General features: G+C 32.5%; 2 protein-coding genes and 1 long non-coding RNA gene across 3 annotated transcripts; 1 reads left to right on the forward strand and 2 right to left on the reverse strand.

Moving 5' to 3' along the window:
- Positions 1-5,116: 5,116 nt before the first annotated feature.
- Positions 5,117-5,953, reverse strand: LOC117790049. Its single transcript, XR_004617949.1, has 4 exons — positions 5,785-5,953; positions 5,538-5,710; positions 5,267-5,472; positions 5,117-5,214 (listed from the first exon to the last, which is right to left on the reverse strand). It is a non-coding gene; the product is annotated as an uncharacterized LOC117790049 (long non-coding RNA).
- Positions 5,954-13,816: 7,863 nt separating this feature from the next.
- On the reverse strand, positions 13,817-14,567 carry LOC117787434 (mitochondrial import inner membrane translocase subunit TIM16). The gene has a single exon (XM_034625962.1). The coding sequence runs from the start codon at positions 14,355-14,357 to the stop codon at positions 13,959-13,961; it is 399 nt and encodes a 132-aa protein (XP_034481853.1). The 5' UTR covers positions 14,358-14,567; the 3' UTR covers positions 13,817-13,958.
- Positions 14,568-23,869: 9,302 nt separating this feature from the next.
- LOC117790077 (mitochondrial carrier homolog 2) lies at positions 23,870-25,244 on the forward strand. The gene has a single exon (XM_034629337.1). It carries the CDS (start codon positions 23,988-23,990, stop codon positions 25,152-25,154), a length of 1,167 nt encoding a protein of 388 aa, XP_034485228.1. The 5' UTR covers positions 23,870-23,987; the 3' UTR covers positions 25,155-25,244.
- The last annotated feature ends 313 nt before the right edge of the window (positions 25,245-25,557 follow it).

Here is a 25,557-nt window from a genome sequence, read left to right on the forward strand (position 1 = left end):
AACACTGGTCGCAACCGCACAGCGAGCGCATGAATGAATGGCGGGCTAATTTTGTAGAGAAGCGCACGACACGCGCTCTTAAACAATATTAATATGCGCAATTATATATTATAAAGTATAAATAAATGCGGACAAATGAAGAGTGAAACGTAGCTCAAAAGAAAACCAAGAAAGTAGAGAGAAAAAGGCGCAAAATGAAGCAAAAGGCGAAATGCAAACAAATTTGCATTGTAGGAGCGTGACATGACAGTGGGCGACAATAAACAGCAGGCAGTCGACATCCTTATGGGTTGTCGCTTTCAAATTGGATTTGTCAACGAAACAACGGGAGTCTCTCTCTCTCTCTCCCTCTCCCTCTTCCTCTCCCTCATTCTCTCTTTCACTCACTCTTTTCTTATTGTTGTCTGTACTTCATCAGTGCTTGTTTCTTCTTCGTGTGTGCGTAATATGATTATGTACATGCTGCCAGTGTTGCCATATGTATATGTATATATATATATTATTTTTTTTATTTACTATTTTTATTTTCCCATTCCCACACTCTGTGTATTTTTCCGTTGCGCGTGTTGTAAAGATGAAATTATATGATTTGAATAATAATTGAATTAGAAAATCATAGTCAAAGCCAGGGCAATGTGCAACATGTCGCTGTGAGGCACTGTGACTGCCTACGGCGCACAGTGTGACACACAGTGACAACGTGCCCAACTGTCATTGAATTATAAACACATACTCGTACAATCTACATTAGGGTGCTTTGATTTTTTTCTAACAAAAATATTAAGCCCAAGTTCTTCATCATTTCTAAGCACCATAGTTCTAAAATCTAGAAATATATATATTTTTTTTAATTTTTAGCATAATATTATCAGCATGTCTTCAGTGTATTTAGTTCGATCCTGACAATATTGGTATTAAAACTCTTGTTAGGACCAGGACTTCATCAAATCAAGAGACCAGTTGTCCTTAAAAAAATAATTTTTAGTCCATGCAAGCACTAAAAATACAGTATTTATTTAATTAAAAAATTGTGGACTAGGAAATTATTTAAGAACTATGGTTTTTTGGAGTAAACATTTTAGAATTGCCCGTAGATTACTATTTGGGCTACCATTTTTATTTTTTATTTTTTTGGTCCCATACAAGTCGATGCACCCTAATGTACATACATGCATGCATACACACACAGATACACATGTATGCAGCTCAAGTCGCCTGCAAACATGCCATGCATTTTTATAACGATCTCTTAAAGTTATAAAGCCTCGCCCACTTGCATTTAGTACTTAGTTAATTTATTGTATTTTAAAATTTTCTTCTCAAATGTGCACTGAATTGTTGGCTATGTTTATAAATAATATATTATGTTTTATTTAAATACAATGTTATGGTTTAATTTAAAATTTTGTTTTTATTTGCTTCCATTGAAAACTTATGGTTATTTAAAATATTGAAAATATGCAGTGGGTCGAATAAGCTGTGAGCGCAGCGCAGCCACCTTTTTGTCAGCCAGCGTATCATAGCAATCAGCCAATTGACAGACACAAATTGCCAAAACAAAAATACCAAATGTTGCAATAGCTATCGCTCTTAAATTCTAATTTCTTTACTTGTCTAGTTTATAATTATTTATTTGTTGTAAAGTAAGTGCTGTTCGTTTAAGCCGACTAATTTGTTGGATTTAGTGCGCTCAATTTGTTTAAAATGCCAAGAATGCATCACTTAACATTCTCTTGTGTCGCACCAAAAGAAAAAAGGAAAAAAATATGAAGAAAAATAGAGAAAAAGAGAAAAAAATTAGAGTTGAAGAGGCTGCCAAGTGACGCATTCTTATAACTTGGCTCTAATGCACACGACATTTGTCGCCTTTCAAATGGTTAACAAGTTTCTGCAAATATCGACGGACGGACAGACAGACAGACGGACAGACAGACATCATTACTTACTGCCGTTGCCGTCAACTCTATGCACATTTACTAGTGCATACATACATACACACATTTATGCATTTACAGTGGCTCACAGCTTATTTCCACCAGCACCTAGACTACTTTTAAATTTTTAAAATTTTTTAAACTTTAACTTAACTGAAAATGGTATCAATTAGAGTGTGAGCATCCCTTTACATTTAAGTCCTGCCCAGGAATTTGTATTTCAGTTTTATAATTTGGTTTAAATATGTTTGAGTTTTCTGGTAGTCTAGATGCTAGAGTTGAAGACTTGCGTGCAAAAGTTGCGGGCTCAAATTTGGAAACTATTTCAATGTCTTTTTTTTATTTTTATTCCCTGCGCCCATTATTTACAACTTATATATATAAAAATTATAAAAATACCGTTCATTTTTTGTTGTTTCGACTTGCAAAATAATTTGTGGCTGGCATTGTTAACTTTTCCTACAATTAAACAAATGTTTTTGTGGCGTGACACTAAAATATGCCAAAAATACTAAATTCCGATTGAATTTCGTTGGAATGTATGTAACAGGGAGAAGGAGACATCTCCGACCCCGTAAAGTATATATATTCTTGATCAGCATCAACAGCCGAGTCGATATAGCCATGTCTGTCTGTCCGTCCGTCTGTCTGTCCGTCTGTCTGTCCGTGTAAGCGCCTAGATCTCAGAGACTATAAGAGATAGAGATATCAAATTTGGCACACAGATTTCTATAGACGCCATGCAGGTCAAGTTTGTTTTAAATTTTTGATACGCCCCCTTCCGCCCCCGCAAATCGCAAAAAACCACCACAACCACAGTTTTTAAGATAATACAGTTTTTATGGTAACTAATGTTATCTATTAATATTATCTATAATATTACTTAACCGCAGCAAGATCGGACAAGTAGAACGGGAGTAATAGCTAACAAAAGTTATAAATAAAGTTATTTTTTCAATACAATTACCTAAAAGTATGTAGTTTTTATTAGGTAGTAATTTCTTGAAAGTACTTTTATATATATTGAAATAAGTGACAGGTATACTAACATATGGTCGGGATACAACTCGTACATATGTTTAAATGGGAAAAAGATTCAAATTTAATGAATATATTTATATTAAAATTGTATTTCATATATTATGACGTATGTAAAGCAATAAAATCGTGACAGAGTTAGGAATGTAGTGGGTCAAATAAGCTGTGAGCTACTGTATGCATGCACACTTTCTCACACTGTTCCTCTTTCACACTCTCTCGCTCTCCCTCTCTCTTTGTATGTGTGTGTGTGTGCTCTTGTAATCATGTGAATCCGTTTAAACTGTCGAAGTGTATTGTGCGTCATTATTCTCTTTCGTGCCATTAGACTTGAATACTTATGCAATAGCAATACCAAAAAAAAAAAAAGAATAAAAAAAACTAAACTTAAAACGACAAATGCAAAACGTAGCGGCTTCGACGTTGCTGCTTATCAGTTGTTGTTGCTGCACAAATTGATGTGTGTGCATATGTGTGTGTGTGTGTGTGTATGCAGTCCTTGCCCTTCTAAGTATGCAACAAAAACACTTACAGCTGATCAGCGTACCATCAATACCGATTTTTGTGGTATTTATAGCTACATTTAAAAAGGAATTAAAATTAAATATCATGCAATAATTTAAAAGAAACTTAAATGCGAAGTTTTTTATTGTAGTTTTACTGTTTAACTTTAATTTAAAAAATCACTTCATCATTTTTGATATTGCTAAATCTAGCAAAAAAAAAAAAAACGGTCAATTCAAATTACAAAAATTTAATTGTACATTTTCTTTTCACAAATTAGACAAAAATTTTTCATACAAGTTTTAAAATTTGAAGAACATGTTTTTTTTTTCGGCTATTATTTATATGCAGTTTTTAGGACTAAAAAATAAATCGAGTTTCGAATTATAATGTAAATTTTGAATTTTAATCATTTAATTCGACTTTTGAATTTTCCGTAAAGTGCTCAGTTCTCGAATTTTCCGCCCACAACAAATTTAAACACAAGCAGCACATTTTGGCCAAAAATATTCAACTGTTTTTCACAATTTTTGGGCCATAATTGTGGCCAATTTTCTTTAATTGTTTTTATTGAGAGCCGTGTTCAATTCAACAATGCGCATAAATAAATCACTTTAACATATTATTGAGCCTCATCGTGATGTGAATGGCTGGAAAATTGCATTTTAAATGCACTCACACAAATTGAAAATTGCAATGCGTGTGTGTCTCATTATAAAGATCAATGACACAAATATGCATGCAATTGAATGTAAATTGTTGCGCTTTTCATCATAATAATAATAATAATAATAATAATGATGCGGCATGCACAAAACAATAATAACAATAATAATAACAACTACGAAATCCCATTTAATTGTTTAGCGATTTTTTCTATGAATTGGCAATTCTATGAATAATTCATATGGATTTTAGAGATGGGTGCGTGACGCCAATTCATATCGAATAATCATCATTTTATTCATTTATCTAGCAAAAATAAGCTTACTCCACCAAAAAAATATATTTAATAAAAAAAATCCGCTTTTGTTTTGGAATTTCTTACAGTTTCATGGTTGCTTATTTTTCAAAAGGGCGATTAATAAAAAGGGATGATTTTCGATAGAGTTAAATACTGAGTAGAGTTAAAAAATTTAAATACTGACAAAAGGCAATAACTTTTTTAACAAGTCATTTAGAAATTGAAAAGTTTTCGGGCATTTTGTCTAAGACTTTTATCGTGATAATAATAAAATTAGAGTAATTCAATACAAATTCACTCTCTCGATTTGCAAGATCTATATCCAAATCCCAATTCGATTGTTTTATGTATCGGAAATGTGATAGTTCATATTGCGCGGTCTTCTTTAATGGTAAAAAATAGTATTGTTAATCTTACTAGTGTTGTTCAGTCTTAACACTGCTGGAGTGGAATGAAATAGTTACCAAATTATGTTGATCCTCTTTTCGACACCTTTTTTTCATATGGAGCTTAGACCTACCAGAACCTATCGAGTAGATTTATTCCTTATTGTTCTTTTATAAAAAATAAATAAAATCACCTCTGAATTAATGTGCATTATAATAATAATATATTTGAATTTAATATAATATATTTTGCCCAAATATAATAAACATTGATTAAGAAAAATACATACATAAGTAAAGCTAAAATTGTAATAATAATTTTTTGACTTTTTGGCGCTTCCCCATGTATTTAAAACGTATATTCCTGTTGTAATTAGAAATAATGTACCTATAAAAGTAAACATAAATATATGACGGAATACAAGATAAAAAAGGCTTACCGATGTTAAGTATTTTTGTGGGTCCAGGATCATTGAGTATAGCTCTGTGGAGGCTCAAGATTGCATATATACACATTAAAATAATTAGAATTTACTCCCAATTGATGTGCGACAATGACAATTGTAAGTGAGTATAGGAGCTCAATCCAAGGTAAATATAACGTATTGTATTATTATTATTATTATTATTATTAATATATTATAAGCTGAAATGAAACTTTGTCTTTAATATGCGACGGTAATAGTGTAATCGATTTATATAAGAACTTACTGTAATTAGGTATGTGCGATCTCCGATTATTGATTATACATAGCTACATAAAGTGAGTATAACGTGAGCAAGCGATGTCCTCAACAGGTACGAGAAAAACCCGTGGTATCATCGCATCCAACACAAGAAACATGAAGCACATCGCCAAAAGTCAAAATAACTTAAAGATGTATCTAAAAAAAAAAGAGGATATAAGAAAAAATTTAGTAATTGTAAATGTTATTTACAATTTTATTAAAACACTTACCATCTGAACTAATACTAAAAAATATGAATATATTTGTGGTATTCCTCTGAATTAGTGTACATAATCATGTGTACTGTATTTTTTTGACTTGAATGTTTTGCAACACTCTTACAAATTTATGCCCTTCTCACAAAAAAAAAAAAAAAATTCAATCGAAAAATTTTTATTGACTGCATTAAACTGAAATTTACTACATAATTTTTAGAAGAAACCAAAAAAAAAAAAAAAAATACTATGACAAAATTTTGTATTTAACTAGAGGTGTTGTCTGTAGCAGCACCTAAAATGAACTGATGAAATTTTAGGTTGAGCTATTACAACTTTTTAATTTTGTTTCAAAGCCTACTTGCTGTTTAATTTCTCGGCCTACTTGTTTATTTTAAAATATCCACATTCAAAATGTTGAAATGAAAATACTGTCAGAATTTTAGTTCAATATAATAAATTTAAAAATAAAATTAAATTGCTGTTGTAATTAGATTTTTCAATTTGTGGTTAAGGTAAGACATTTACTGGCGAATTTGTTGGCCGAGCATGTTCGTCGAACACAAATAAACTAGCTAGTTGAATTTTGGTCACGAAAAAAATGTAAAAAAAAATCAAAACGAGTGTTTGTAAAATAATAGTTTGATTTATAGATGTCATCTCCGTCGTTCCCTCACTTTTTGCTCCTCGAACTAGCACAACCAAGATATATATATATATATATAGAAATAGTTATATTTTTCCTGAACCAAACCAACGAACACAAAAATTGATGTCGAACACAGCTTGGCCAACAAATTCGCTTGTGACTGTCCTGGTGAAAAGAAGTTAAGGGCTATGCTTATCAAGAATATATATACTTTAGGGATCTGCCACGCCTCCTTCTGTCTGTTACATACATACCTTCAATATACCTTCTTTGCTCTTTCTTAATGGGTATATATACTTGAAGCGGTAACTGAAACAAAGTTATTTTTACAAACATACACATGGTCCTACTATATATGTATATAGTTGGAGTGGGTATGCTAAGCAGGCAATATCTTGTCAATACGAATTATGTCAGCTATAAGACATATACAAAAACATTCTTCATTTCAATGGCTATCGAAACCGTGAGTTTTATCAAAATCGTTAATGCCATTTTCATTTAAATCGCCAAAATGTGCAATAAAAGCTTTATTTCCTAAGCACAAATGAGCAAATATAAATGATATAATGATAAAGTGCAGTTAAATAATATTTTATTTTAAAAATGAAATATATATATTATATATTACATATTTATAGAGAGACTTTTGAAAAGTGTTCAACTTATTTTTGTCACAAAACAACTTGTCATGCTGATAACACTGGAGCGCATATTAAAAGAGAATTATATGCTAATTCATATATTATTTATTTACAATAAAATTCAAATTTGACAATCTGATCGCATAAAAGACTATTAAATGGTGGTTTGTCTTTAGTTCGTTATTGAATTTTATGAAATGCGTTTAACACTTGTCGTCGCATTAAGTCTTTCCCTTTTTAAAGTTAACAGTCGACTGGACCAATATAATAAACCTTCTCCAACGCGAATCAGAAATATAAGGAACTCGTTGCAGATCGACTTACGGACTTCGAGACCAGGGCTACCGAAGTGATATGAGTTGCCAAAGAAGCTGGATAAACTGACAAATACCTCGATGAAAAGTAACTTCGATTTGTTTAGGCAGATCGGTATTACAAATTCCTTTTTGTGAAGGCGTATCTTAAACCATTTTTTAAATATAGGAGATTATGATGAATGCTTAATATATTAATGTTTAAATATATAAAATAAATAAAACAAAGTGAAGACAATATATATTATTATCAGCAAATGTTTAGAGTGGCAAAGATTTGATTTTTAAAGAGCGACTTTTACATAATGCAAAACTTTTTCTTGCTGTCAGTTTAATCTTGTCACAAAACAACCTTTGATCACCCTAAAATTATTATTGCTGATAATGCTGAAAAACAATTTTGGAGAGAGTTACACTGATAAAAAAAAATGTTCTAAAATCAAGATTTTGGTCTCCGAACTAAGATTTTTGGTCAAAAAAATGCGTCGAGATCATAAATTTCTTAAATTAAGAAAACACATCTTGATTCGAAGAACATTTTAAATAAGAACATGTTCTTAATTTAAGAATAAATGTTCTTAAAATTTAAATCAAAAAATAAAACAATAAAAATTACTTTTTTTATATATAATTTTTTATTTTATTATAATTTTTTATTCTGTAGTTTTAATAATTTTAAAAATGTTTTATTAATTTGCTTCGGCCACCATTTATTTCACATGAAATAGTACATATTTATACTTTAGATTTTTATTCTTATATTAAGATTTTAAAATTTTTAAATTAATAATTTTAGCTTTAGTAATTTTGTCTTACAATATTCTTATTTTAAGAACAAGATTATGAAAAAAGAATGTTCTTGGTTTTAGAAGTTGGTCTTTTTTTTCAGTGTAGAAGCTCACATTGTATTATGTAAGATCAGGTTCGACTTTGGCAATCAATGGGTATTTAAGACGGTCAATTAGGCACTCTGTCTTTAGTTCGTTGCTAAAAATAAAGTAATGCGTTTCTTAACTGTCGTCGCTTTGAGTCTTCCACTTTTGATCCTTGTGGATGCTGCTCCTAACAGGACTACGAATCTGAAGGATGAGTTGAAGGAGACTAAATTGCAACTAGCAGAAGATGAGGTTTTGTTTGTTGTGCGCGGATTTCAATTCCTTTTGGAAGAAGCGATGATAGATCAAGATAAAATTGATCAATGGCAAGAATTTGTCAGCAATTGGGCATATGGAGTCCCAGTTTGGATAAAGGATGACGAACGGGTCCGTCTATTTATGATGGACTTAAACCAAATGCAGTTTCGACATAGAAACGATCAAATTCTGACGAAACATACATACGAAGCCTTCTCCAGCTACACACTCACATCATCTGCATATATTAGAGATTTGCTTACAGAATTCGAAGTCAGGGCTACCGAAATGTTACGTGTTGGCAGGAATGCTGGATACACTCACTTTCGAGTACATCGAACTTAAACCCTCGATGAATTACTATAATGTATTATTTGTTTGAAAATGATTGTTTATCTATTTAACGGAATTTCACAAATTTGATGCGAATAAAAATGAGCAATTTTCACTGTAAAAACTATTTTATTAATAAAATCTAAAATAAAATATTTTATCAACGGAAATAAAATGTCTCGATTTATACAATCATCACTTATATAATGAAATAAAGTATGTGAAAAATTTCGTAACAAGATTTAGTTGTTTCATATTTATATTTAAAAATGTGGGTCATCAAATAAAGTTTCTTTTTTTAATAGACTAACACAGATAAAGCACTTTCATAAGAATAAGAGATTGGAATAAAGTTTGTTGCTGGCTCTAGCATTGGATTAGGTAAAATCCTTAATATATATTTAAATTTTTTGTCAAAATATAATCTTTACGCTTAATTCAATGATAATGTCGAAAATGAAATAAATTATTAATTTCAAGTAATGTATATTTTTGATATTAATAATAATATTAATAATAAAATGTTTTGAGGCATTAATTAATATCAAGAACTGAAAATATTTCCAATCGAACTAGAATTGAGTAAATTCGATATATTTAAGTAAAGTTTAAAACCTTTAAATCAATGATCAATATTTATGAAATATTTGTTTTTAATTCTAAAAATAAAACTAATTATTTGTTGGGAATTGCAATAAATTGATTTTTATATAGAGATTTTTGTCGAGTGCCCAACTTATTTTGGTGACAGTTTATTTATACCACCAGACAACCTTTGATGGCCTCAAAATAGCACATGCTGATAAGACTGAAAGAGAGCTGATCTATATAGTGGTATTTCCAGAGAAGTGTCAACGGAGGACAACATTTTTTAATTTATGCGAAAATGATTTTGTTATGTGATGTACTTTTGACAAGCTAAGTAGTATATAAGACGATTCCATGGTGTTTTGTCGTCAGTTTGTTATTTAAATTAGAGAAATGCGTTTCATACTTTTCATCGCGTTAAGTCTTCCGCTTTTGATCCTTGTGGGCGCTGCTCCAAACAGGACTACGAATCTGAAGGATGAATTGAGGGAAATTGCTGAACAGACTAGTTTGCTGCTCAAACAAGATGAGGCCAAGTGGATTTTGAAAGCAGTCAAATTAGCTGTGGACAACAAGATTGCCGATCAAACGACAATTGATCAATGGCAACAATTTCTTGATCGCTGGAGTTCCCGAAATATAAGTTCTTTAGATGCCGACACATTGATAGAATTTATTTTTCACACAACTATCATCGAACCTAGAGGTCGGGGTAAACAACTTGTGAGTCGATTGAACCAATCTACGAACGGTGCTTACTCCGACGCAAAACAAAAATGGATAGATCTCTATAAAGATCGACTGGCAGCATTCGAGTCCAGGGTAACCGAAATAATACGTGTGGCCAAGGAAGCTGGATATACTAACTACAAACTCGATGAAGAATTCAGTCGATTTGTTCAGGCATATCAATTTCAGAAGAGTCAAGCCCTTGAAGAATTTGTGAATTATTTGTCTTCAAAATGATTGGGCTTATAATATTGTTTATCTATTGTACATAACATAATTTCACTGATTTGTAGCTCGAGCAATTTTGACTGTAAAAATCTTTATTAAAAAATAATTCAATTTTTTTTGAGATTCTATTAAAATTTTATTCTGCCTACTTTCATGTACAAATAAATGAATGAAATAAACTGTCTAAAATATTTCTTATCAAATTTAAGTTGATTAAAATGTATATATTTAAATGTGAGTCATATTAAAATGCTTCTATTTATTAGATGACGCACTTTCATAAGAAATGTGAGATAGGAAATTAAAAAATAACTCAATTTTTTTGAAATTCTATTAAAATTTTATTCTGCCTACTTTGTAAATGAAAATACAATGTTTTGATTTACAAAAATAAATGACATAAGCGGTAAACAATGTTTCTTATCAAGTTTCGGTTGATTAAAATATATTTATTTAAATGTGATTATTATAAACTCACACAGATGACGCACTTTCATAAGAAATATAAGATAGAAATACAATTTTCTTGTTTTAGGATTAAGTAAAATCTATTTCAGGGATGATTAGCCTATGCCATGGGGGAAAAGTTATTCGGCTTTTATCTCACAGTAGGAGAGAACAAAATTGTTTTCAGTGCACTGCGACAAAAAACTATAACCAATGACATATTGTCATGGTAAAAAAAAATATAACTATTTAGTTACAATATTTGCATATCGTGATATTAATGAATACAGCAATAATCTGATATTAAAATGTCAATCATTAATATGCAGCCTCAATATATATTTATTTTTTTTTACAAAAAAAAAAAAATTGTTTTTATAGCTTGCCTTCACCCGATTCTTTGAGTGTAGATCCCACTAATACATTGTCATTTTCTTTCTCTTTCCTTCACTCTTTTCCTGAAGAGCTTTGATCTATATGTGTGTATTTTCAATGTTTTGTCAGTGAATAGTTTTTCCATTTAATTTAATGTCATTGTGAAAAATAAAATAAAATATGATTTCACTTCTTTTTACAATTTAAGACAATAATAATAAGTATCATTATGAGCATCTGCTTGGATTTTCATAAAGAGATTTTTACATAATGTACAACTTATTTTGGTGACAGTTTATTTATACCACCAGACAACCTTTGATGGCCTCAAAATAGCACATGCTGATAATACTGAAAGTCAATCGTAGAGAGTATTAGATGCTGATCTATATAAGTAGTAGTATTTCCAGAAAAGTGTCAACGAAAATGATTTTGTTATATGATGTACTTTTGACAAGCTAAGTAGTATATAAGACGATTCGATGGTGTTAAGTCTTTAGTTTGTTATTTAAATTAGAGAAATGCGTTTCATACTTTTCATCGTGTTAATTCTTCCGCTTTTGGTCCTTGTGGATGCTGCTCCAAACAGGACCATTAGTCTTAAGGATGAATTGAGAGAGATTGCCAAAGAGACTAAATTGCTGATCCAACAAGATGAGGCCAAGATGCTTTTGACAGTGGTCCAATTAGCTGTGGACAAAAAGGTTGGAGTTGAAGAGGAATATGATCAATGGCAAAAATTTCTTGATCGCTGGAGTTCCCGAAATATAAGTTCTTTAGATGACGACACATTGAAAGAACTTGTACAACACGCAGATGATTCGGTCACCGGCAGGAGCTTTAGACTTATTATATCTCTGATCGGTACCGATGCCATCACCGACGTTCAAGTCAAAACGAGGAAACTCGCTGCAGATCAGCTTGCAGTATTCGAGACCAGGGCTACCGAAATAATACGTGTGGCCAAGGAAGCTGGATATATTGACGATAACATCGATAATCACTTCAGTCGATTTGTTCAGGCAGATCCGGAGAAACGGAAGCTTACCTTTGAAATATTTGTGAGGCATGCTTTAAATAGCATGTAGCGTGCTCAAAATATTAATAAAATTATAAAAAAAAAAATTTGTTTGTGTATTTTTTTTTTTTTTTTTTTTTTGAATATGATTTGTGCTTAATATATTGTTTATCTACCTAACATAATTTCATTTGAAGCCCGCGAAAAATATTTAGCATCTTTGACCACAACAACTTTTTAATTATTATAAAAAATTGTATTTTCGAAATTAAATTAAAAACTAGATGGACGGAGCTACAGTCGAGCATTCTCGACTGTCGGAGACCCGGTATTTATGTCTATGTAAAAAGCGAATTCTGCTAAAAGTTCAAAAATATTCTGCTCACTTGACGCCCTTGTAGAGCACTTTATTAAATTTTCGACTACCTGTTCAAATGGCAGCTACATGATATAGTAAACCGATTTGAACTTTAAAGCATATTCTGTCAGTTTTTTTTACGATATCTCATAAAACAAAAAGTTGTTCATACTAAGACTTAATTTTCGCCCTATAGGTCCTATGGCAGCTATATGATATAGGGGTCCGATTTGAACAGACTTTGGTCAGGATATATAAAACCAAGTGAGATATATATTGTATCATTTTGGTTTTTATATCTCAAAAAACAAAAAAGTTTTTCATACTAAGACTTGATTTTCACCCGATCGGTCCTATGACAGCTTTATGATATAGTGATTCGATTTGAACCAACTTTAGTCAGGATATATAAAACTAATTTGAAAACATATTCTATAAGTTTGGTTATGATATCTTATAAAACAAAAAAGTTTTTCATACTAAAACTTGATTTTCGATCGAATGTTCCTATTGGCCCAAAAATTAGTCATGCTGATAACACTGAAACGGAATTTTAGATGGAATATGCATATAGTGTATTATATTCAATATATATGTATATATTAACATTTTGATAAGCTAGTATGGTATATATCTTTTGAATCGATAAAAAAAAGGTTAAGGGTATACAAATCGAACGAACTGTAGAAAATATTTCCAATTGAATTTTAAGGCTGTTTATCAATTTTCTACTTTCTAAAACTACATAGAACATATAAAAGTCTTGCTATGGTTAATAGTACAAGTACAAATATAGAATAACAACATATTTTTTATTAATGCAATATTTAGCATTATAATTATTTTGAGAAGAAGCGATTTATTGGTTAAGCCTTTAAATATGAATTATAAAAAAAAAACTTCTAAATTTCTGATATCTATATCTGATATCTATATCTTTGATATTGTATTTTGTGATGAACGATATTCAATTGAATATATAAATTATTTATAATAAAAGATTTCGGAATTCAGAACGTAAACAGCGCAATAAGGTCGACATTCTTTAATATATTCCCAAAAATAGATTTTGCGCAGTAAGCCTTTTTTTGTTTAGGAATAATTTATATATTTAATTGAATAACGTTCGTCACAAAATTGGTTGAAAAAAAAACCATTCGAAAACGTTGTCTTACAAAGAGCATGAAATTTAGTCTTAGCGCGAAATTGTAGATAATTTTTAGCGTTTTTTTTATGGATGCCGTTTATTAGCAAATTCAAATTTATCAATTTTAAACAACAACTATGTATACAGCTTGTTCAAACAGCCGGAGAGACAGATAGACATGCAGATTTATTATATTTTTTTTTTAGGGCGAAAATTCCAGCTACATTCAACTTTCTTTGACAGTTTTGATGGGAACTTGGTTATCTTTGACGACTTCTTTGACCCTGTGGAGCAGTTCACGATCTATACGCTCCTTGGCACGAAATACTTTTGATTGTATGTAGAATGAACCTCCAGTTGATTTCTCATTGGCCCGAAACAGATGCTCATAGTTGCCCTGGATTTCTTCAATGCTGGACAGATCCTTCAGATTGAGTATTTGTTGGGCCTCGTTCAGGGACATGCCCTTTAGTGTTAAGTCATCGCAATGGCATTTATTTTTGATCATCTGATGGTGACTTGCCGCCGCTCGGGATGCTTCAATCTCCTGACGTATGGCCTTGACGAAGGCCCGACCCACCGATTGGGCGCCATACACGATAATACGTGCAAAATGTTTGGCCATACCTTTACCTTTACCTTCTCCCTCTCTCTCTCTCTCTCTCTCACTCCCTCTCTCTCTCTGTCTCTCTCTATTTGGGTGTGTGTGTGTGTGTCTTGAATTGATCCAGGAATTTATTGAAACCTTTTTTTTAACATTTATCTACAAAATTAACATATTTTTTTTGGAATTGTGCAAAGTGTAAATTAGTCTGTGACAAATACTGAAAAGTGTTGACGTTGAAATCAATACCAAGATCTACAGGAAAATAATTTTTTTTTTAAATTTAATAAAATTTTAATGCAGAAAGAATTAAGAGGCCGAATCATGATCAAAAGCAAATTCCGTTTCAAAATCGGTTGATTTTTAACAGAGTTATGGCAGTTGAAAGTTGACTAGACTTTGGATCTAGCAACTTTACAAGTCCAAATTTTTGTCCAATTTGACATGATTTTTTACAAGAAAATGAAGTGTCTCAGAATCAAGTTAAAAGTGTTGTTTTATACTAATTTTGACATAAGGAATTGACCCTTAGCATTTATATCGAAGCCCAGATTTAGAGCGGCAATTTATTTTTGTTTAGATTTAATAAAATTTTAATGCAGAATGAATTAAGAGGCTGAATCATGATCAAAATGACATTCCGATTAAAAATCGGTTCAGTTTTGACAAAGTTATGAGAGTTCGAAATTTTTCAGACTGTGGATTTGGCAACTTTACAAGTCCAAATTTTTGTCCAATTTGACATGATTTTTTACAAGAAAATGAAGTGTCTCAGAATCAAGTTAAAAGTGTTATTTTATACTAATTTTGACATAAGGAATTGACCCTTAGCATTTATATCGAAGCCCAGATTTAGAGCGGCAATTTATTTTTGTTTAGATTTAATAAAATTTTAATGCAGAATGAATTAAGAGGCTGAATCATGATCAAAATGACATTCCGATTAAAAATCGGTTCAGTTTTGACAAAGTTATGAGAGTTCGAAATTTTTCAGACTGTGGATCTTGCAACTTTACAAGTCAAAATTTTTGTTCGATTTGACATGATTTTTTACAAGAAAATGAAAGGTCTCAGAATCCAGTTTAAAGTCTTTTTTTATACTTATTTCGACATAAGGAATTGATTAAAAGTGAAAACTTATGATTTCAAAATTTCAATTTTAAAAATTTCAAAGGGGGGACCCTTAGCATTAATATCGAAGCCCAGACTTAGGACGGCAATTTTTTTTTTGCTTAAATTTAATAAAATTTTAAAGCAAAATGAATTTAGAGGCCAAATCATGATAAAAATGATGTTCCGATTAAAAATCGGTTCAAAATTTTTGTACAATTTTTTGCTTAATTTGACATGATTTTTTACAAGAAAATGAAGTGTCTCAGAATCAAGTTTAAAGTCTTTTTTATATACTAATTTCAACATAAGGAATTGATTAAAAGTGAAAACTTATGATTTCAAAATTTCAATTTTAAAAATTTCAAAGGGGGGACCCTTAGCATTAATATCGAATTCCAGATTTAGAGCGACAATTTTTGTTTTTTTAAATTTAATAAAATTTTAATGCAGAATGAATTTAGAGGCCAAATCATGATAAAAATGACATTCCGATTAAAAATAGGTTGACTTTTGACAAAGTTATAAGAGTTTGAAGTTGGTCCGACTTTGGATCTAGCAACTTTACAAGTCAAACTTTTTGCTTAATTTGACATGATTTTTTACAAGAAAATGAAGTGTCTCAGAATCAAGTTTAAAGTCTTTTTTATATACTAATTTCAACATAAGGAATTGATTAAAAGTGAAAACTTATGATTTCAAAATTTCAATTTTAAAAATTTAAAGCCCAGACTTAGGACGGCAATTTTTTTTTTGCTTAAATTTAATAAAATTTTAAAGCAGAATGAATTAAGAGGCTAAATCATGATCAAAATGACATTCCGATTTAATATCGGTTGAGTTTTGGCAAAGTTATGTGAGTTGGAAGATGGTCTTTTGTTTGTTTTTATCCTATCCTATCCTTCTTAAGAGTTTTACATTTTTAAAGACAAAAGAATTTAGAGGGTATAAATAATTTTGAAATATGTGCATGCAAATTGTTCGAGTCATATGTTGTTGACGTGGCTGTTATCGGCCAATTTAAAGCATAATAAAATATTAACGATATTAATAGAAATTTGTTTAAGGTCACGCAATCATAACAATAAAATTTATTTGCATATCAAGTCGGCTTGTCATGGCGCCCAACGTGGGTTATGAATTTCCAACTGCATTTTAGCTGAAATTGAAATCAGACTATGAAGTGAGTTCTTCTTGATTTGAGTAACTAAAACTGCTGCACAAGAAGTTCTTTGTTGTGTGTGTGTGTGTGTGTGTGTGTGCGTGATGTCCATAAACAAATTATACGCAAATTGACCGACTTCCGGTTAGTGCAAGTTTACCATAGCACGTACACAGAGCAAGAGGAGGAGGGAGGAAGAGGCAGAGTCAGAGAGAGGAACGAGGAAAGCCATGTGATTTGATGTGTGCAGGGTATTAACATAATTACAATAATGACTTGTTGCCGGTCAATGTCAACGACAAAATTGCAATTGCACTCGGTATGCGCCGGATTCTGAGAGTCCGGCCTCGATTTCGTAGACTCCGGAATTTGTGGCCATAATTTTGAGTCAAGTTGTCAGCAGTTGGCATCATTTGCATAATCTCCAAATGCAGTGGCATCTTTTTAAAGCTCCACTTCAGTTGTAATCCGACCAAAAATCTAAACAAGTTTGCACAGAGAAAAATGATTCGGTAAATACCCAGATCTCAGAGACTATAAGAGCTAGAAACACCAAACTTGCTATGTTGCAGGCAGATGAAGTTTGTTTTTGTTTTTATTTTTTATCGGGCCACTATATCACATAGCTGAAAATCAAGTTTTTTGTTTTTTGTTAAGGATACTGATAGAGTATGAATTTAAATTGGTCCTATGCATCTTTACCGAAGCTGTTTTAAATTAGCTTACTAAGTATATCATATAGCTATCCTTGGAACAATTAGTCAAAAATTTAAAGAAGCGTTCTGCAAGAACCTGAAATTTTCCGAGTAAGTGCCTGGGCTTAAGGTACCCTACAGTCGAATAATCTCAATAATTTTTAGTTTTTAGCCGTCTTAGCTATTCCCATAGTGAGTGCGGGGTCTCTGACAGTCGAGTTTGCTCGAGTTTATGCTCATACTGTCCTAATTTAACAATAGTCGGTTATGCTCGACTGTAACACCGCGAGTAAAGCGAGCAGGGGGCGAGGCCTCCTAGTTTATAGATTGACCTATTAATTTTTAGTTATTAATTTTCATAGCCATTTTATGCTCATACTGTCCTAATTTAACAATAGTCGAGAATGCCCGCGAGCAAAGCGAGCAGGGGGCGAGGCCTCCTAGTTTATAGATTGACCTATTTCATTTTTAGTTATTAATTTTCATAGCCATTTTATGCTTATACTTTCCTAATTTAACAGTTTTTTTTTGCTGTGTAGTGCTATTGGCAATCTCCCAGCTAGCCGCAAATGCACAACAATTGCAATTGCAATTCTCGACTTCAACTGCAACCCGAATTCCAACTCCATTTTGCCGTTAAAATTCACAAACTGTAATTGATCACATTTGCCGTTTGTTGTTTGATTCCATTGTCTTCTTGTGCGTGGAAATGGTTTGGTTTTTGGGGCTTGGGTTTGGGTTTTAGGAGCGGGTTTTAGGATTGGAGTTGGGTTTTGGGTAAGGGAACTTCCCAGTTGCCAAAAAAGCCACAGTTGATGGCCGATTGTTATTGTTGGTGCTGTTGTTGTTGTGTCGCGCAAGCTCATTCATTATGCAAACACCTCCATGCTCCATGGATGCTCCATTCCAGGGCTACTATTCGACACTCCTCACCTTCTGCTTCCTCTATCTCATACTCCTGCATTTATCCCATACTCCCAACTCAATCACTGGGTGCAGTTTGCGATTAGTTGCCATTTAAACTGCTGTTACCTTCCTCCATTTCCATTTTGTTGCTCAATCCGTTCGTCTGTCTCCAGATGCAGCTCCATAGTATTTTGATTTCCGCACTGCATCCGGCTGTTTTAATTCTCTCCCGATCTAACGCGTAACACAATAAACCGACAATTGGTATATACTAACTTATGGTTCAGATTAACTATTCATTATTTCTAGTTTGTAGAATTTGTAAGAGTTGCAAACAAGTTTAAATTGTTTAAAATCAGCATAAAAGAATCGGAAAGCTCCATTAGAAATATTCTAAGTTAAAAAATTAGAAAAAGTACATAGTTTTCATTATCACTCTGGACGGCAGTCCGCGCTAGTGACGAAATTTCTGTTTTTCGTTCAATTTTCAATTTATTGTGCGGTATTTTGCCAAAAATATGTTTCGTTTCGAATTTAAAAAATTTTAGCTATCCAATTTGTTTTCCTATATTATCAACTTTTTCTGTTTTTTTTTTTTTTTTTTTTTTCAATTATTATTACAATTTAGTTAATCTGGTTTTTCTTGAGAGTCTCAATATATTATATACTTTTTTTCTAATTGTTATAATTATTTTTCTTTTAAATCCATCACAATTTCATACATTGTTTATTTGAAATCAATTTTCTTTTTAAAGAGTGGCAACGCTATTCAGCAAAAAAAGGTTGCCACCTTGTTGAAAATTCAAATTTGATCGGTATTCAATGCACAACCAATCAAAGTGACTTATAAAATTGCCTTATCGTTATGCCGCATCCTGTTGACGGATTTGTAGGTTAGAAAAGTGATTATAACCCTTTCCGGCAGGGTATACAAATTGACGAAACTGCCTGGGAGACTGGGAATTTGAGAGGGAGTGGCAACAAAAGCGAACAGTTCACTGTTTACCACACATGAACGTGGCATCTGAACGAGTACGTGAATGTGAATCGAAATCCGAATGTGAATGTCAGTGTGAGTGTGAGTGTAAACGTGAATAGCGAACGTGAATCTGTATTTGAATGTGAATGTGAATGTGAACCTGAATGTGAATGTGAATGTGAATGTGGGTGATGCATGGCGCTGAAAATGGTCAGGCCTAGTTTCTGGTGTCGCATTCATTGCCATTCATTCGCTGCTGCCGTTTCGTGGTTGCCATTGCCATTGCCTATTGATACCCTGTAACCAGAGAGGGACAACGAGAAGGTATGCCAAAGACAGAAAGCATTTGATAATAAACTTAGAGTTTATTTGAAAGAACTTCTGATGAAAGTTGCAATGTAATTAAATAAAATGAAAATGAAAGATAAAATGAGAAATAAAGAAGAAAAGCAAGAAGAAAATATAAAAATAATGCTAAACAGCGAGAAGGATTTAAATTAGGAAAAAAAGAAAGACAAATGTCTTTTTTTTTTGATAGTGACCATTTTTTTTCTCGGAAAGCTAACAAAGATTGAATGGAATAAGCAAAGAAAGAAGTAGGTTTATTTTTACAGATGGTATTTTTAGCAAAGCTAATTAAAAAGGACCTTTTTTTTTTTAAATAATTTACTCTATTTCTATAAGCCTATTTTCATAAAAAAAACCAATTGTTAATAAATGGATTAATATTCAACACATTAAAGAGAAAATTATTTTATATATTCTATACTCTGTCTATTATTTTTAAATAATTTATTCTATTTCTATAAACTTCAAAATTGAACGTTTAATAGGTTAACGAAAATAGAATATGGCGGTTTTTTTTTAAAGATATTTTAAATAAAGCTAAGGCAGACTAAGAAGGGCTTTAAAAATACTTATTTCTATTTCAAAATTTATTCTTTTACTTAAAATATTAAATTTCATGGAATGAATTTAAGAAGAAAACAAAAAACGAACGAAAATAAATATATAACATAGTATTTTAAGTAAAGAAGCACTTTTTTTATTTTCATAAATGATGGCATTTACATAAAAAAACCAATTGTTTATAAATGGTTTAAAATTCAATACATTAAAGAGAAAACTATTTTATATATTCCATACTCTGTCGTTTATTTTTTAATTTTCTTATGTTAGTTTGTCCTGTTTGCGTAGCGAGTAGATGGCAACCCTAAGCTATCTCCATTGCTATCTCTAACCGTTATATTTCGGTAAGTGACAGGGTGACAGGGAGACGCACAAGCACTCAAGCGAGCTAACAATAATAAAATACATGCAATGTTGGCGCCAGCCAGACGCACAAGCAAAATTCTGCAATTACAAAATACACGATTAGAACTCGTGTTGACTTTTTTATTTAAATAAATGTTGAAGTTAAAATTATTATAGTTCTTTCGAATATTTCGGGTCTATATTTACGGGGTAACTGCTAGTCGAGCATACTCTCAACTGATGCACTCTAAACTTGTTGTTGTTGTTGCTGTTGTGGCTAACATGCAAGCTTAGGATTTGGAAAACAATTTCACTGTTAGTGGAATGTCAACGTCAGGCCGTGCTCCGTTCCGATCCGATAGGGGAAGAAAAGGGGAGTACCTGATGTCTCCCTCTTCTACCCATCCACTACACTCTCTTCATTCCCGTTCCCCTTCCCGTTCCCTCTCCCGTTGCCTGTCTCGACAAATGCCAAGCCGTTCGTGCCGAAACGTGAAATTGAAGCGCGCAACGGTCGCGCCCATCACTAATTAGTGATGTGCAATAATCGTGCGGACTGCATGAGGCGAGCCATTCGAAAAGTGGGCAAATGTGTGCCCCCCCCCCCATTTTTTGGTCATTGGGGTTCAGAGATTTGCGCCCACTTGGAGCATCAAAAACTGCAACATGGTTAATCAACTGTGCGTGTCGCATAAGTTGAATTTGTGCTCGGTTTGGTTACCACTTTCAGGTCTAGGGACTCTCCATTTATACCCTCTAATCATTAAATGTTCACCAAAAGTGGGTATACACTTTTTCACAACTTTTTTCCCATCTTTTATCTGTATAAATTCAAGTTCAAGTCTTGGTTTGGTGTTATCCGTCATTTGTTTTATGTTGAGCAAATACACAAAAGTGCCTGAGCAGTAACCACTTTAAATAACACTTTTTACACACAAAAAACATTTTGGAATATGTATACATATATATTTTTAGTACTTATGATAGAAAACAATATAATTAATTTAAATAATCTGAAGAAAATGCTATAAAGAAACTTGACACAGGGTGTTTGCTAGTCATGCTCATTTATCTATAAGTATTCCAACATGTTCTTTTCTAAATTTGAGTTTTGAATTTCGTTTTTGGTTGCTGTTCGGTTTTTGGTGGCAACCGTTTGACTGCCTGCTAAAATGAGGTTGTTTTTGGGGGATTTCTATTGAGAATGAGGTTAGGTTTTAGCCATTTTGTGAGTGTTCCGCCTAGGCCGGTCTAAATAAATGGGAAATTATTGTTGTCTCGAGAGTGGCTGAGAAATGACGCCTGATTACAATGCACTCAAATGTCCATTGAACTGGGCAAAAGTCAACATGTGAACGATGCAATGGGAAACGGGATTTCTATATTGTTGTACATCTATTTTTGAAGAAACTGGGAGCTTGTTTATCATCAGAGGAGTGCCTAATCTATATAGGACTATTTGTAGTACTATATCTTTGTAAAGATGTCTGTTTAGTTTTTTTTTTAGAATTTTTGTAAAAACAATTTAGTTATTTTATAAGCTCTGAATAAAAATTGATGTTTAATTTTAATATTTTATTTATTTTTTTATTTACTTTTGATTAAGATTTAAGGTAAATGTCTAAATTATTTGATTAAAAGAAATTGAAAATAAAAATGTATTCTCTTCAGGATATTTCTTTTACAACTAGTTAATAATAAAAGCTCTTAAGCTCATTATTCTTAAGTGCGATCTTTCGTTCTATAAAAATTTTATGATAAAAAGTCTCTCTCAAAAAGCCCATTTCTGTCAATATTTAATTACATCTCAGAGAGAACTGAGAAGAACCGCTTAAAAGCTAATTTGAAAATATCTACGTAAAATATTTCAAATGGAAGTAATGATTTAATTTTATTACTTTTACTTTTCACAATTTCTTGAGTAGTTAGTAAACAGTTTTGAGCTAAAATTCTAATCCAAAACTGTTTAAATTTATTTTTTTTTGAAGAGATTCAAAAAATTGAATAATATTAATAATGAAAAAATTAAAAATATATTTAAAATAGATTTCATAAGTTAAAAAATATAAATATTTAAAAGTTGAGTAATACTATAAATTAATAAATATGTTCATACAGCATACAAATCGAAATGAAAAAAATTATTTGTAATATAATGATAACTATACTTGATAGATCTTTATGTTATTAAAGAAATTATTCAGCAATGAAGTTTTGTAAGATTAGAGAACTTATTCCTTGTTCTCTAATCGAATTTTTCAATTTTGTAACACTTTGCAACACTGATTTGTGCTGCATTTCTATGTTTTTAACACTTTGACTCGCTGTATTTTAGGCTGTGTGACAACTTGTCAAATGTTTCGATCTTTCGACATTTACAACACATGTCACACAGATAAAAACATAGATGTATATGTGTGTGTGTGTGTGGTTGTATGTGTGTGTGTGTGTGGAAGTTTTTGCTGTTGGTTTTTACGTGCAATTTGCAGCGGCGTGTAAATAAAATGGCTGACATTGCAGCTCTCATACGTGTGTATTAATGTGTGTGAACGGGTATGTGTGTGTGTGTGTGTATTGGTAGGTGTGTGTGTGTGTGTGTGTGCAACTGGCAATATGGTTGCATTAAATTGACCAGAAAAACAGCAGAGAGTAGCTGCCTAATTGAAATTTCATGTTCAGCAATGAGTGTAGAGATGGTGACAAGAGGTGGAAAGCAGAGAGAGAGAGAGAGAGAAAGTGAGAGAAAGGGGAAAGCGGAAGATGAGGAAAAATCGGAATTAACGCGGTTCGCTAAAACTCAACAATTTCAAAGAGGGAGAGAAGGAGAGGTTATTGTAAGCATTTTGTTTAGCACATTTATCTCTTTGACTCGAATGTGATATGGACAGATGAAACTCGAATGTGATATGGACAAATATTACCCACACAATAGGATTGATAGAAAAATATATTAACAAAAATTCAGTCAACTTGGGGTCTGAACAAAAATTATTGCTGATGTAAAATATAATAATAATAAACATATCAAGTTGAACACTGACTGACTGACTGACTGATCAATGCACTGCTCGAACCATAGAAGCTAGGAGGCTGAAATTTTCACACAACATAGCTGAGGGATTTTTTATGTGAAAACTTAAATTTAAGAATGGTTTTTATTTTAATTATTTAAGTTAATTTAATTAAAAAAATAATTTGTATATCTTAAGTTTTAAATAACATTAAAAATAATCAAGATCATTTATTATATATTTCTTGAGTGCCTATTTGTCTATATTTATGTACTGTCTTCTCTAAATAACTTAATATTTCTAACGATATATTAAAATTTATAAACCAAAGTAGTTAATTAATTTGAATAAAATTAATATTTTTTATTTTTAAGTAAGCTACGTTTTAAAAAACACAAATAGAATGCTTAGTAGGCCTGTTATTGAAAGATATTGTTGTGTTTTTCAGTGTAGAACGATTTAACAAGTGAAACAGTCAATGTAATTGTGAAATTTTTTTAAAATAAAATAGAGATAAAAAGATATTTTTTAAAAATGGATGATCGCTTGGAGTTATTGTACCAGGAGAGTGAGTTCTTCGAAGAAGAAGAAGAACAGGCAATGATGCAACATGTTTCCGTGGCAGCTGCTGTGATGCGATTGGAGCGAGGAGTCGCCTTAATGGAACTGAACGGTACTCAGATTGGGGCACAAATGTCAGATGAAAGCGAAGCAGAAGAATCGAATAGAGATGAAAATGGTATGGAACAGCAGGAAGAACAGACTGAAGTGGTTGTAAAGCCTGTAGTGACTCCAACTGAGGAACAATGGGAAATTGAGAAGCCAAATGAGTTTCTACGCTTCTTTCTACGCATGGGATTCGGAGCTCTACTGCATCCCTATGAATATACCAAAGTCCTGATGCAATTGGGACATGAACCGTTGCCGGCCTCCAAGAATTTTCTCGGTCGCTCGACGCTTTTTCTGCCGAGTGTGCACGAATACATACGATTTATCAAGCATACGGATGGCATTATCGGACTTTATCGGGGATTGGGAGCACGTTTTCTCAGCTGTGCCTCAGCGGCCATATTCTCGGAGAGTCTGGTCAATATGTTGGGCATGTGCCGTTACAAACGCGTCGAGGGCGAGAAAAAGGGCTTTAAGAAGTACGCCTGGAATTTGTTAAGAGATGGAATTGTTGTAATTACAGGTCTGGTATTCTCACATCCCTTCTATGTCATCTCGGTGCGTCAGATGGGACAATTTGTGGGTCGTGAAATTGTTTATAGCGGCATCTGTGACAGTTTTCGTGAGATTGTAAAGCAGGACGGCCTTATGGGACTTTACGCCGGCTTTGTGCCGCGTCTGCTCTGTGATCTGGGCGTACTCGTCACCACCAGCACTTTGAGCGCCATTTGCAATCGTACTTTTCATCTCAGATCAACCCAGAAGGCATACAACTCTGTGCTATTCCAATTCGGCGCCATTATGATCTTCTATCCGCTGCAGGTCGTCGCTGCTTGTATGGCTTGTTCTGGTTCGGGTATTGCAGCTGGTGCTCCGCCCTTTATGCCCATCTATGCTCAGTGGACCGATTGCCTTATGGACTTGCTTGCCCGTGGCGATCAGCTTCGTGGCGCCTTCATCTTCCGCCGTACTCTGCCCAGATTGCAGATGCATCGCCTGCATGATGTATTCCCCATTTCGCGCATGATTTAAACATAAGAAATTGCAATTTCTATCAATTATATTTATAACATGTGGACTATTAAATGTTGAGACTTTAATAAAATATGCTTGACATAGTGATCTTTCAGTAATGTTGGCGCCAGTGAGTCGCACAAGCACTCAATCGAAAATTTGCTGATCTTAAGCGAGTTAAAAAAAAAAGTATATGCAGTGTTGGCGCCACCAAGGCGCACAAGCACTCAATCGAAAATTTGCTAATATTAAGCGAGTTAAAAAAAAGTATACGCAGTGTTGGCGCCACCGAGGCGCACAAGCACTCAATCGGACATTTGCTGATCTTAAGCGAGTTAAAAAAAAAGTATATGCAGTGTTGGCGCCACCAAGGCGCACAAGCAAAATATTATAGATGTACCACTTATGATTAAAGCTGCCA

The sequence above is a fragment of the Drosophila innubila genome, chromosome X, assembly GCF_004354385.1.
Source record: "Drosophila innubila isolate TH190305 chromosome X, UK_Dinn_1.0, whole genome shotgun sequence".
In the NCBI taxonomy this organism is placed as follows: Eukaryota; Metazoa; Arthropoda; class Insecta; order Diptera; family Drosophilidae; genus Drosophila; species Drosophila innubila.

What these genes read in the sequence shown, in the direction of transcription:
- LOC117787434 (XM_034625962.1), bottom strand. Translation starts at nt 14,357, where the DNA reads ATGGCCAAACATTTTGCACGTATTATCGTGTATGGCGCCCAATCGGTG.
- LOC117790077 (XM_034629337.1), top strand. Translation starts at nt 23,988, where the DNA reads ATGGATGATCGCTTGGAGTTATTGTACCAGGAGAGTGAGTTCTTCGAA.